General features: G+C 41.6%; 1 protein-coding gene across 1 annotated transcript in view; it reads left to right on the top strand.

Annotated features, from left to right (window-relative positions):
* Positions 1-11,147, top strand: part of LOC129698622 (collagen alpha-2(V) chain-like) — a 245,989-nt gene extending 234,842 nt beyond the window's left edge. Inside the window, exons 53-54 of the mRNA XM_055637740.1 lie at positions 4,298-4,540; positions 9,045-11,147. Coding sequence (XP_055493715.1) covers positions 4,298-4,540; positions 9,045-9,191 — 390 coding nt within the window. The 3' untranslated portion in view covers positions 9,192-11,147. The remainder of the gene's footprint in view (positions 1-4,297; positions 4,541-9,044) is intronic.
* Positions 11,148-14,599: the final 3,452 nt, after the last annotated feature.

The raw sequence follows: 14,599 nt of genomic DNA, 5'->3' as shown, positions 1-14,599 counted from the left end.
CACCTGGAACAACTGCTTAGGTCCTTGAATGTAGTCGAAGGGGAAGGTAAAGCGACATGTGTAACATCTCCTGCGGTTGCAAGGGAAAGTGCCCGGGGACGGGGTGGTGCGGGAGGGAAGGGAAGAATTGACAAGGAAGTTACAGAGGGAGCCGTCTTTGCGGAAAGCGGACGGGAGGGGAGATGGGAAGATGTGGCGAGTGGTGAGGTCACGTTTGAGGTGGCGAAAATAATGGAGGGCTATTTGGTGTATGTGACAGCTAGTGGGGTGAAAGGTGAGGACTAGGGGGACTCTGCCCTTGTTATGAGTGGGGGGATGGGGAGAGAGGGCAGTTCTACGGTGTATGGAAGGGACCCCGGGTGCGAGCCTCATCTATAGTGGGGGAGGGGAACCCCCGTTCCCTGAAGAATGAGGACATTTTCGATGCCCTGGTGTGGAACACCTCATCCTGGGAGCAGATGCGGCATAGACGGAGGAATTGGGAGTAGGGGATGGAGTCCTTACAGGAAGCAGGGAGGGAAGAAGAGTAGTCTAGATAGCCATGGGAGTCAGTGGGTTTATAGTGGATGTCGGTCAGAAGTCTATCACCTGCGATGGAGATAGTGAGGTCAAGAAATGGTAGGGAAATGTCCTCTTTCTTCGGCCCGAAACGTTGCCTATTTCTTTCGCTCCATAGACCCGCTGCACCCGCTGAGTTTCTCCAGCACTTTTGTCTACCTTCGATTTTCCAGCATCTGCAGTTCCTTCTTAAACAGATGGTTCTTGCATACTTTCAAACACCAACTAAACCTTCTCCGATGCTCTGTTAATCCGAGGTACATTTATCTCCCGCCTTTCTGTTAAAACACACTTTAATTAAATAGGAACTGTTGATGCTGGTTTTTACCAAAGATAGACACAAAATGCTGGAATATCCCTCTTGGAAATCACACCGTCCCTAGCCAACAATTGGCCTATCAGGGAACAACCCTAGAGGTCATCTGTTTCCGATCCTTACTTTTCCTGGTCTTTCCTTGCTTCCAGTTACCCCCTCATCCTGCAATCAGTCTGAAGAAAGGTCCCGAACCAAAACGTCACCTATCCATTTTCTCCAGAGATGCTTCCTGACCTGCTGAGTTACCCTAGCATTTTCTGTCCACACTTTAATTGAGTTCTATTCTCGTCTCAGCAATCAGTGCATCGCTGATACAGCATCTGCCTTCTGTGACTTTAGGAGAGCTCCCCCTCCCCTCCCCCCACTCACCATCAACAACACCACAATCACATATGTGGAGTCATTTAAGTTCCTTGGAACCATCTTCACCAGGAACCTTAAATGTGACTCCACAGCCAAAAAGGCCCATCAGAGGATATACTTCCTGCGGCAGCTGAGAAAACACAATCTGCCACAGGCAATGATGATCCAGTTTTATACTGCCATCATAGAGTCTGTCCTCGCCTTCTCCATCATGGTCTGGTTTGGCTCAGCCACCAAGCACGACATCCGGAGTCTGCAGCGCATCGTTCGATCAGCCGAGAAGTTTGTTAGCAGCAACCTTCCCCCCCCGTTGACAAACTGTATACTGCAAGGGCCAGGAAGTGAGCGGGTAAGTTCATCTATGACCCCTCTCACCCTGGCCACAAACATTTTGAATCACTTCCCTCTGGAAGGCGACTCCGGACTGTCAAAGCTGCCACAGCCAGACAAAAAAACAGGTTTTTTTTACACGAGCAGAAGCTCTACTCAATAACCAAAAGTCTGTAGCCTCCTTTTGCTCTAGTATTTTATTTCATTCTTCATATTTAAATTATAATGTTATATTTTTAATTGTTTACTGTATATCACTTTGTTACTTGCGGGCAAAGCACCAAGGCAAATTCCTTGTATGTATACATACTTGGCTAATAAAATGTATTCCAATTCAATTCAATTCAATGTTCTGCTGCCTATGAACAATAATGATTTTTTAAATCCAGCACATCCCAGCTCTACAATTCTTGTGACCCTGATTTAGTATTGGCGTTTTGAACAAAGTTTAACAAGAGAGGGCAAAATTCAATTTTTAGGTCAGAGAATATTTGTTGAATGTCTAATTTAATTTATTTTTTTCATATTTGATACGTTACTTCCAACTTACAGAATGTTAATCTAATGTGCTGACAATAGAAAATTATTTCGGACAGCCTGCAGAAGATATTATATGCTCAACATTTCTTAACAAGTTTGCACAGGAACCTTGAATCCAATAATTATAAAGGGAGTGCAATTTTTGTTATTGGTTAGCTTTTCTCTCTAAAGAAAATACTAGAATGTAATTGGACACCTTAGACAAAATGTCTGGCAGCAGGTTAAAAAACCCCATTGTGAACATTAACCCATTTACCATAAAGGTTGAGCACCATCTTGTAGGTTAATCGGTCTGTAAATAAAGTTGGCCTCAATATGAAGTGAGTGGATGAGAATGTGGGATAACATAGAACTATTGTAAACGGGTGATCGATGTTCAGTATGGAGACAGTGGTCAAAGAGCCTGTTTCCATGCTGTATCTCTAAAACTTAAACTTCAAAAACCTAATTCCGATAACTGATGCAATAAAAAAAAATTGGAACAGGTTTTCTAAAGTTAAGCTTGGATTAGCAAAATAATATACAATCATCACTCGAAGAATCGAAGGAATGCATCCCTTCCTTGTTTAACAAGTAGCAAGAGTCTTGCAGTGTCAGCCGACAGACAGCAGATGGTGTTGTTGGATCATGTACGATTTCTGCCACTGTGTTAAGCAGAGCAACACTACCATCTACTGGTATAACAGCAAATCAGCAGTGTGTGTGAAAACTACCTAGTTTTACCCTCATCAATATAGAGCATCGTAAGACATTCCTTTAGGATATGGACATGGCTAATTAAAGCAATAATGAATCACTGCCATGACTGGCTAAGCACAGAGAATTGAATCGATGCTTTCTGAGATTACAGGATTGATCAGACCATGCAAACAAATTAAAGAAAATCAATAGAGACACCGGAGACTTGTATTTTTGCAGATATTGTAATCTTGAGCAAATACATACAGACTGCTGGAAGAACTCAGAGTCAGGGGGCATCTGTGGGATTCCACCCTGACATGTCACATACCCACGTTCTCCAGAGATGCTGCCTGACCTGCTGAGTTACTCCATCATTTTGTTCCTATCTGTGGATAGTCACTGTTTTGTTTGAGGACCCTGTTTGAAGAAGGTTCCCCACCTGAAACATGGCCTGTCAATTTCCTTCCACGGATGTCATTTGGCCCATTTAGTTCTTCCAGCCTTCTAGTTGTTTTTGCTGAGAAAAATCAACAGCCTGGGTTTTGCAGGTAAATGCTCCGGTCCAAGTTTTCAGCAAGCTCTCTGCAAAAGGCAGAAGTTCCACACTTACTCATCATTAATTGGCAATGCATTTTAACTGTCTCCCCAATGGACTCTGTCAACTGAGCACCATTCTCTGGAGATACTCCAACAGATCTGCCAGAGAGTCAGCTCTCAGTTCTTTCATCAGGTCAGACCTGGTGCAGGTTCTGTGGCTCAGGTGATTTCAATGGGGATTTCAAGATGCTGAGCAAGAATAGATTGTGGAGATGCACAGACTCTCTTGCCCAGAGTAGGTGAATCGAGGACCAGAGGACATAGGCTCAAGGTGAAGAGGAAAATATTTAAAAGGAATCGGAGGGGTAACCTTTTCACACAAAGGGTGGTGGGTGTATGGAACAAGCTGTCAGAGGAGGTAGTTGAGGCTGAGACATTTTGGCTGGTGTGGTCAAGTTGGGCTTAAGGTCCATATTGTATCACTCTATGACTCTAAGAACGGCACCAAAAATAAATTATTTGTCAAAAAAGAAATAGTAAAACATTGAAACACACCAAGAATAAACAACTCTCTTCAACCCTTTTTTCTTAAAACAGAGTGTTAAAAAATAAACATTAGAAATTGTGAAAGCATTGACAGCCAGCAGAGCTTGGAGGAATGCTTTCCATCTCTCTGCCCACGCACATGAGATGCGTACCACTTTGCAATAGCAGGATACATCCAATATGTGTGGAAAAGGGATGAGCATGGGTGGAGATTGCAGGCAGCAGACATGTGATGCCAAAATCTGAGCTGCTGTTACCAATGTGGTTCTGACCATCTTCCACAAAGTGTTTTACATGGGCCAATATGAGACAAACCATTGTCCTACTGATCTGTCAACACATGACAAATGTGTTCGTTCCTGATGACCATGGAGATTAGACTTCATTGACTCACGGTTTTGTGTTTTTTTTCCTCTTGCTCCACAGTTCAGTTACGGTGACAAGAAACATTCCCCAAATACTGTCATGATTCAAACAACATTCCTCCGTCTTCTGTCAAAAGAAGCTTCCCAAAATATCACCTACCATTGTAAAAACAGCATTGCTTATATGGATGACCAGACTGGCACACTGAGGAAAGCATTGATTCTGAAGAGTGCCAACGATATTGAAATCAAAGCTGAAGGAAACAACAGATTTAAATATTCTGTCCTGGAAGATGGCTGCACTGTAAGTATTAACCTGTAACTTGTTTACCACTGAATGCAGTGCTCTCTGTTGCAAAAGTCAGGAATACCCAGCAGGTCAGCAAGCATCTGTGGAGGGAGATCATCCACCAGGATGTTAACTGTGTCAAAAGAAGCATCTCTCCAGTCTGTATTTGTTGCTTGCTCCACTTTCCACCATCCACAGTATTTGGCCTGAAGGCAAAGCAAAAAAAAAGAGTGAAAATAAGCAGCAATCAAAGGAGGGTGTGTCGGAGATAGTTCAAGTTCAAGTGAGTTTATTGTCATGTGTCCCTGTATAGGACAATGAAATTCTTGCTTTGCTTCAGCACACAGAACATAGTAGGCATTTACTACAAAACAGAGAAGTGTGTCCATATACCATAATATAAATATATACACACACATGAATAAATAAACTGATAAAGTGCAAATAACAGAAAATGGGTTATTAATAATCAGAGTTTTGTCCGAGCCAGGTTTAATAGCCTGATGGCTGTGGGGAAGTAGCTATTCCTGAACCTGGTTGTTGCAGTCTTCAGGCTCCTGTGCCTTCTACCTGAAGGTAGCAGGGAGATGAGTGTGTGGCCAGGATGGTGTGGGTCTTTGATGATACTGCCAGCCTTTTTGAGGCAGCGACTGCAATAAATCTCCTCGATGGAAGGAAGGTCAGAGCCGATGATGGACTGACAGTGTTTACTACTTTTTGTAGTCTTTTCCTCTCCAGGGTGCTCAAATTGCCGAACCAAGCCACGATGCAACCGGTCAACATGCTCTCTACTGTGCACCTGTAGAAGTTAGAGAGAGTCTTCCTTGACAAACCGACTCTCCGTAATCTTCTCAGGAAGTAGAGGCGCTGATGAGCTTTCTTGATTATTGCATTAGTGTTCTCGGACCAGGAAAGATCTTCAGAGATGTGCACGCCCAGGAATTTGAAGCTCTTGACCCTTTCAACCATCGACCTGTTGATATAAATGGGGCTGTGGGTCCCCCTCCTACTCCTTCCAAAGTCCACAATCAGTTCCTTGGTTTTGCTGGTGTTGAGGGCCAGGTTATTGCGCTGGCACCATATGGACAGTTGCTCGATCTCTCTTCTATACTCCGACTCATCCCCATCAGTGATACGCCCCACAACAGTGGTGGCATCAGCGAACTTGATGATGGAGTTCGCACTGTGATTGGCTACGCAGTCATGGGTATAGAGTGAGTACAGCAGGGGGCTGAGCACGCAGCCTTGAGGTGCTTCCGTGCTGATTGTTACGAAGGCTGACACATTTCCACCAATACGAACAGACTGTGGTCTGTAAATGAGGAAGTCGAGGATCCAATTGCAGAGGGATGCGCAGAGACCCAGTTCTGCGAGTTTGGTAACCAGCTTGGAGGGGATGATTGCGTTAAATGCCGAGCTGTAATCGATGAATAACAGCCTGATATATGAGTTTTTGTTGTCCAAGTGGTCCAGAGCGGAATGGAGGGCCAGCGAGATCGCATCCACCGTAGATATATATAGGAATTATGTAATACAGGCCTGAAATAGCTGAACCTGGTTTAGAGTATATAATCAGGTAATCTCCCTAGTCAAACGTTCACAAGTTCGCAAGTTACAGGAGTAGAATTAGGGCATTCGTCCCGTCGAGTCTACTCCGCCATTCCATCATGGCTGATCTCTGCCTCCTACTATTTTCCTGCCCCATAACGTTTGACACCCGTTCTAACCAAGAATTTGTTTATCTCCACTGACTTGGTCTCCACAGCCCTCTGTGGCAATGAGTTCCACAGATTAACTGCCCTCTGACTGAAGGAGATCCTCCTCACCTCCTTTCTAAAAGAGCGCCTTTTCGGATTGCCACTTGAGTTTGGCTGGAACAGGTCAAATCGGGCCATGACTGTGGGTTTCTCAATACACATCCAAACCGAAGTGAAGTCCAGTGAAACAGGTCATCTCCCTGACAATTTACAACAAAGGGTTTGTTTGCAATGGTACCTAGAGTGAACATTCAATACGATACTGGATTTGATGAAGATAAAGAGTAAAAATAGAAAGACGAGTTAGGAAGCAGGTAGAAGAAGTGAACCACAAGAAGAAAAATGAAAGGGAGAGTGGGAAGGAATGGAGATGTGAGGAAGGTAAGAAGAGGGAGAGTTATATTCAGCTCTTCGGGCTAACGGAATCAAGGAATATGGGAAGAAAGCAGGAACAGGGTACTAATTTTGGATGATCAGCTATGATCATATTGAATGGCGGTGCTGGCTCGAAGGGCCAAATGGACTACTCCTGCACCTATTTTCTATGTCTATATTTCTAAGTGGGAAGAGAGAAACAAAAGGAATGGTGAAATGGAAGACAAAGGAGTGAATTGTGGGGTGAATTCCATCTCTCCTTTAAGAAGCATTGTCTATTTAAAGTAAAAATCTGCAACTATTTAAATAATCATCATCTTTTCATTCAAGCAGCAGAGTCTCTCGGTGACAATGCTAGTCTTGCGGCTGGTCTAATCTGGTGTGGTTTTACACCACAAGTTAGTCAGGGTTGTAAAGCACAGAAATGGGCTCTTTGGTCCATCGAGTCCACATCAGCCTTCTTGCCCATCTGCACTAAGCCCATGTGTGTCCATTGGAACCGTCTATGTAGAACACAAGGTGCTGGAGTAACGTTGCAAACAACCCCTTTGTTATATATTGTCATGGAGATTAACTGTTTCACTGGACTTCCATTCAGTTTGCATGCATATTGACAAACTCGCAGTCATGCAGCAGCATCTCTGGAGGATATGGATAGGCAATGTTTCGGGTAGGGACTCTTCCTCAGGACTGAAACATCACCTATCCTTGTTCCAGCTCTAGAGATGCTTCCCAGACCTGCTGGGTTACTCCAGTCACTCGTGTCCTCTGCAAGACTCCAGTATCTACAGATCCTCATGTACACTTGGAACCTTCAATGTCTGCCAAGTCTACGTGGAGTTTGTCTAACTGCCTCTTTAAAATGAAATTGTATCTTAATCTACCACTACATCTGGCAACAGTCTAGATATCAACCATTAGTCATAATAAAAACTTTGCCCTTCAAATTCCCTTTAAAACTCGTACTTCCCTTTCCAACTATTCCTTCTCGTTTTTATAAGGTCATAAGTGATAGGAGTAAAATGATGCCATTTGGCCCATCAAATCTACTCTGCCGTTCGATCACATCTCCCTCTCCTTACCCCACCTCTCCCCATCAAATGTGACACCTGTACTAAGAATCTATCTATCTCTGCCTTAAAAATAGCCACTGACAGTCTCCACAACCTTCTGTGGCAAAGAATTCCACAGATTCACCACCCTCTGACTAAATATATTTCTCCTCATCTCCTTCTTAAAAAAACATCTTTTAATTCTGAGGCTATGACCTCTAGTCCTAGACTCTCCCGCAAGTGGAATCCTCTCCACATCCACTCTGTCTAAGCCTTTCACTATTCACAAGCCCTCTTGAAATAAATGCGAGGGTTTTTGATATCCCGACTATTGTAAATAAATATTCTGACTATCTACCCTGTCTGAATTTCTTGTGATTTTATCTTCCTCTATCATGTCACCCCTCAGCCTTCTTTGTGCCAGGGGAAACAGACCTAGCCTATCCTAACTCTTTCCATAGTTAAAGTCCTCCAAGCCAGGCAAAATTCTGGTGAATTTCCTCCGTACTCTTTTCAGCATGACCACATCTTCCCGAATTGGAGACCAGAACTGTGCAGAATACTAAAATAGTGGACTGACCAGTGTTTTGTTAAGTTGCAATGTTATGCCCCAACTCTTGTATTCAATGGTTGGCCTATGAAAGCAAGCCTGCCTGGCGGATATTCACAATGCTACTCTTGACTCTCTCGCAAATTCATAGTCAGGAAAATGACTGCAGGAAGGGCAGGACCCACTATCATCTACATCAGTGTAGGAACTCCAGACCTGCAATAAGAAAGCAAGGTGCAAGGTGCAAGGTCCACTCGATCATACATTTACTAAGATTGATGGGATTAATTTCTCATTAAAGATGTTTAATTTAAAGTTTTGGTCAATAGATTAAAATGAACATTTTATGATTACATAAAGAGGAGACAAGAAACTGCAGATGCCAAAATGTCGAGCCAAACACAAAGTACTGAAGGAACTCAGTAGGTCAAGCAGCATCTGTGGAGGGAATGGAGGGAATGTTTCAGTCCCATCTGAAGAAGTGGCCTGACCTGAAATATCGTTTATCCATTCTCTTCGCATATGCTGCCTGACCCGCTGAGTTACTCCAGCACTTTGTGTTTTGGTATGATGATGTATGTCATGCGAATTAGAAAACAACATTGCCCCGCAGCAGAAATCTTAACCAAATAATAACAGATCCGAACACGACTAAAAATCTCTTGCAATCTATAATTTGAGAGTGGTGAACATGTGTGTATGCAATTCATGACTGAGGTGAACATTAATGTGAAGACGGGTTACAACAGATTCATTCTGCAATCCTGTTTATTTTTACCTTACAGAAACACAGTGGTAGTTGGGGCAAGACGGTCTTTGAATATCGAACGCAGAACACAGCACGACTGCCCATTGTGGATATTGCACCCTTGGATATTGGGGGTCCTGATCAGGAATTTGGCTTTGATATTGGCCCTGTTTGTTTCTTGTAAAATAAAAGGACATGGAGATTTTGAAGATATTCCTGGACTCTTGAATTAACGGCTGATCAAATCAGCACTGTATATATAAATACTTAGAATTTTCCAGCCCTTCATAACAATTATTTATTGTTCATATGAACCCGTTGATAAAATTAAAATGTGATTTAAAAACTGTAGAAACTATAGGGCAGTTTTTAAGTACAGTAAATAACTATTGGTTCTTTTGTAACAGGATTGGGAGCAGTTATGATTTTCACTTTTAAAACTTTAAAGTATTAAATGTAAATTCCGACATGTTCACATCTGGGAATGTTCCATACAATGCTTGCTGGGAACGATTTAGCAAACTGACAGTAAGCCTGGGTGCTAGAACCACAGCTTCATCTCCTAGGGTTTCTGAGCCATGCTTCCCATCAGCTCTGTTCCCTGATGAGTGTGTAAAATCTATCCTATTATCTATTCATTATAGAGGTTACTTTAATATCAAGCTTTCCTACCACACGTACATTAACAGATGCAGTTAAAAAAAAAGTACCCCAAGTTTAAGCTACCTCATCTCTTTCAGAAGCTAGGATGTGTTGATGCTTGTCTGATTCATTTTTTTTCTCCAAGGTGCTAAAATCTCCAGGGCTTCCTTCTGCGTTTGTTTACGGAACCAGGAGACAGAGTAAAGAAATGACGGTGCTAGTTACAAAGATCTTATTTCCTTTAAGCTTTTGATGAAGTAGCAGGAGACCCCTTAACACAATGCCATGTCAATCGGCATTTTATTATTCCTGTTGTGTCAACATTTTTTGAGTATGAATGGTGTTCCTTAACTCATCTCTTAGTTCAATTAGTGATAGAATGATCTGCATGTCTTGAAAGTTAAAACATGTAGGCAAATCCATTTTGCAATGTTTCTTTATCTCTTCAACAATGTTCTTTAATTCGCCAATAAAAACAACCATTTTACAAGGAAAACAGAAACACCTATGGTTGAATTAATTGATGTCCCCCTGCCCCCCCACCCCAGTAAATGATTGTAAACTTGTAATTAACCAAACATGGCATTAACAAGGCATCTAATAGTATGACTGGTTCACTTTTTAAGCAGTAGTACTAGTCCTAATGATAATAAACCCTGTGGCCAATGTATGTTGAAAGAGATACAGGTCTCAAAAACAGTGAAAACATTCATTATTTAGTGGTAAGAAATTAAAATAAATTAGAAAATATGTTTTTGCATCAACAAATATATCAAGACAAGTCATATTCATCCAGAAATTTCATTTTAACATCACTGCTTTTGTGTAATGAACCAGTAATTATAGTATATGCATGATTATTAATCTCGACCCGAAACATCACCAATTCCTTCTCTCCAGAGATGCTGCCTGTCCCGCTGAGTTACTCCAGCATTTTGTGTCTACCTTCGATTTAAACCAGCATTTGCAGTTCGTTCCTACACACTAGAAAAGTCATCTGCATTCAATCGAACAATCAATTGGCAATTTCAGTTTATAGAACACAAAATTGGCCTTTTTTTAATATCAATTACTTTACAAGGCTGCATTTCCTCATTACTCCACACTTTTCTTTTGCATACTTAATGTCTTTTATCTCAGTACTTTTACCTTCACTCGGTTATACTTTAAGCTGTTCATTTAAGGCTGAATAAAATTTATCACAAATGCTTTTTGCAACATGTTATTTGAAAAGGTTTTTGTGCCAAATTAAAGAGATTTGATGGGGGTTTAAATCTCCAGATGATTCATTTATTATAACTATATGTTTCTCTTTATTTTGGTGCAAAAATCACTCCAGTCGGAGATGCGTACACAGAACGCTGCCTGCCATACCTATGGAAGAGAGCCTCTGTTTTTAAATTTGCTGTAAGACCTATTTACTTATCTGAGCTTTACCGAACCTTCTGTTATGTAACAGTAGCAATGAATAGGAAAATTAAATGTTGAAGCAATTTTATATTGTTTAAGCTTTTCTTGTGTTTACTAATACAGATATTAGTAAACACTCATCAGAACAATGAATTAACTGCAATTTGGTTTGACTGGGGAACATTTGATTTTCGTGGGTTATTTGATCTCGTATTAATTTGGGATTAACTGGACCAACATTCTCACACTTGAACACCCCAGAAGGAATGTTATTTAGGAGAGGATAAATTTCAGTAATCACGACTCATGTTTTCACATGCATTGATGTAATACAACACTGACTATTGTTTGTGTTCCGTTAAATGGTATACACAAGTGTCGTGCGAAGATAAGTCAGTTTGCCTATTTTTTATAATCTTTTGAATGTAAACTAAAACCAAGATTTTCAGCTGGTGGGTTGGCAATACAATATTGGAGCGTAATTGACCACTATTCCTGATGAAAGTTTAGATCAGGAGCCCACACAAAGCAGACGTGGACCTTCCTCTTCTCAACTGTGCTCTTTGGCCATGTAAAGAAATAAAGGGTAGGAGGCAACTCAGATCCTCATGTCTGCCTTGGCCTTCAATGTGATCATGGTTCATCTGCACCATGATCACTTCTGTGCTAGTTCTCCAGAGCCTTTAACTTGTTGATCTTTCAAAAACATATCTACTCCCTCTTTAAATACAAACCACACCCCCATGACCTGACTTCGATTATATCTAGATGGTAGGGAATTACTGCCCTCTCTGAGAAGTTCCTACACACCTCAGTTTTTAAATGACCGCTCTCTAATTTTGCTATAATGTCCTCTCATTAAAGGTTCTCCCACCAGTGTGAATATCTCAACATGTACCAATTCATGCCCCCTCAGTATCTTCGATTTCAATGGAATCTCTCTTCATCCTTCTAAGCTGTAAAGAATATAGATCAAATTTCTTTAGCCATTCGTGATAAGACAATCTTATATCCCAGGAATTGGCCCAATAAATCTCTTTTGGACTATCTCAATTGCCAACCTATCCTTTCTTAAAGAAGAGGACAAGAGTACTGTGCTCAGAATGTGTATTCAGAACTGTATCAATAGTTCCCTTTTCCTAACCTCCAGCCCTCTCAAATGCCTTCCAGAAATCTAAATAGCTACGGATTTCCATCTTCAAATATTTGTTTGTCAAATCTGCAAAGAACGCTATCAAATGTATCAAAAGTTACTTTTCATAACACCATTTTAACTGAGTTTGAGAAACAAAGAACTGCAGATGGACACAAATTGCTGGAGTAATTTCAACGGGCCAAGCAGCATCCCTGGAGAGAAGGAATGGGTGACCTTTCAGATCGAGACCCTTTCTTCAGACCAAGAAGAAGGTCTGAAAAAGGGTCTTGACCCGAAAAGTCAACCATTCCTTCTCTCCAGAAATGCTGCTTGTCCCGCTAAGTTACTCCAGCTGTTTGTGTCTACCTTTGATTTAAACCTGCATCGGCAGTTCTTTCCTACACATTTTGTCCGCACCACTGCAAAATCTCCTCATGGTATTTCTACTTTGAAGTTCTCTCTCTGACGAGAGTGCAGCAATATCCTCTCACTGCTCCCTCTCTGTGATTCCTCCTGCCCTCCGACTCTATGACCACTTCTTAACCCAGACCCGTGGTCTGAAGAAGGGTCTCGACCTGAAACTTCACCCATTCCTTCTCTCCAGAGATGCTGCCTGTCCCACTGAGTTACTCCAGCATTTTGTGTCTACCTTCAATTTAAACCAGCATCTGCAGTTCTTTCCTACACAAAGAACTGCAGATGCTGGTTTATACACAAAGATGAGACACCAAATGCTAGAATAACTCAGTGGGTCAGTATCTCTGGAGTGAAAGAAAGGGTGATGTTTCAGGTCGGGTCTGAAGGAGGGTCCCATTATCCAGATTGTAGATTAGCATTTTACTGACAATGGATGTTAAGCAAACAGCTCTGTTACCACCCATTCTTAATTACTTCTTGAACAATGGAGCCACGTTAATGGTTTTCAAATTAGCCAGTAACTTGCTGGAACTCAAGAAAATTTTGAAGAACACTCTTTAAGCTACTTTCTTTAAAATGGCCTGGTGCAAGCTATTGGAACCTGGCAGCTTGTCTGCCTTTGTCCCATTAGTTTTCCTAATACCTTGTTCCCCATGTGAGTGATGACCCAGTTGTCCATACTATTTGATAAAAGCCCATCAGAAATTAGATATTTATGGTGCCATTCACTGTGAAGACTGATGCGAAATTTAGGTCAACTTATTTGCTATTCCCTTACTTCCAGCTATTGCCACTTCAGTCTCATTTACTCGGGGTTCCACCTATAGTTCAGGTAGCCTCTTCCTTTTCTATATCCATAGACCTTGCTGTTTGTATTGATATTATTTGCCTAGATTTCGCTCATTATCAGTTTTCTCCCTCATTAACCCTTCAGTCTTTCTCTACTGATTTGTGTAACACTCTTAGTGCTGCGATGTTGATTATCAGAAAGGCCAAGCTCACTCAAAGATTCAGGACATGAATGTGTAAATTTAGTACAAGGTTATAGGTTTTGAGAAAATTAACACAAAGTAATTCAGTGGGTCAGGCAGCATCTTTGAAGAAGAGTGTAGATGCTGGTTTACACTAAAGACAGGCACAAAATGCAGGAGTGAATTAGTGGTTACTTAACCACCTCTGGACAGATGAAATAAGTGATGTTTCAGGTCAAAGAAGGGTCTCGACCCAAAATGTCACCCATTCCTTCTATCCAGAGATGCTGCCTGTCCCGCAATTTTGGAGAACATAGATATGTGACATTTCAGGTCAGGCCACCTTCAGATTGATGAATCCTTGCTTCCTCCAGGGCTCACACAGAATCCTATCCACCCATTGACTCTAGTGGGCAATTTGCACAGACCCGAATAGTTTTCACCTTCTTCTCCAACTCTCTGCCACCACCTTACAGGCAGGTAGCTTGACTTTCATGGGCCAATCTGCCCACAATTAATCAAATGATGACCTGCCTCTTTAACACTGTGAGCCTTGAACTGCTATCACCTGAAACTAATCTGCCCTTAATGACAGGCTTCCTCCCAACACAATGGTCTTCTCCAGGCTACTTCATTTTGTGAGTATATCAGCAAGGATTTGTGAAGGGTTAAGGTCAGAAAGACAGGGTCTTTATTTGATTTTTGCAGCTGCCAGGTTTGACACGACCAACTTAATTTACTTTCCCATTTATGGCCAATCCTCTGAGACATGAACAAAATGAAGCAGTGCTCCACCAGCTGCACATTCCTCCACTAAACAGATTGATATTCTTCCTCTGTCTTGGCTAAACTATTTTGCTGATGCAATTTTAATTTTCCCCTCATACTTTTGCCATGACCAAATTGTGCAAATCAGTTTCAGTTAAGGATTATGTCTGAGATCCATATAATTTAGCAAATTTGCAATCTGTAATATGTGACGTTTAGCCCAATTATGGATAATTGAAATTCTGAGCA

Source organism: Leucoraja erinacea, chromosome 7 (assembly GCF_028641065.1).
Source record: "Leucoraja erinacea ecotype New England chromosome 7, Leri_hhj_1, whole genome shotgun sequence".
Lineage (NCBI taxonomy): Eukaryota > Metazoa > Chordata > Chondrichthyes > Rajiformes > Rajidae > Leucoraja > Leucoraja erinaceus.
This window is presented reverse-complemented; position numbering and strand designations above follow the sequence as displayed.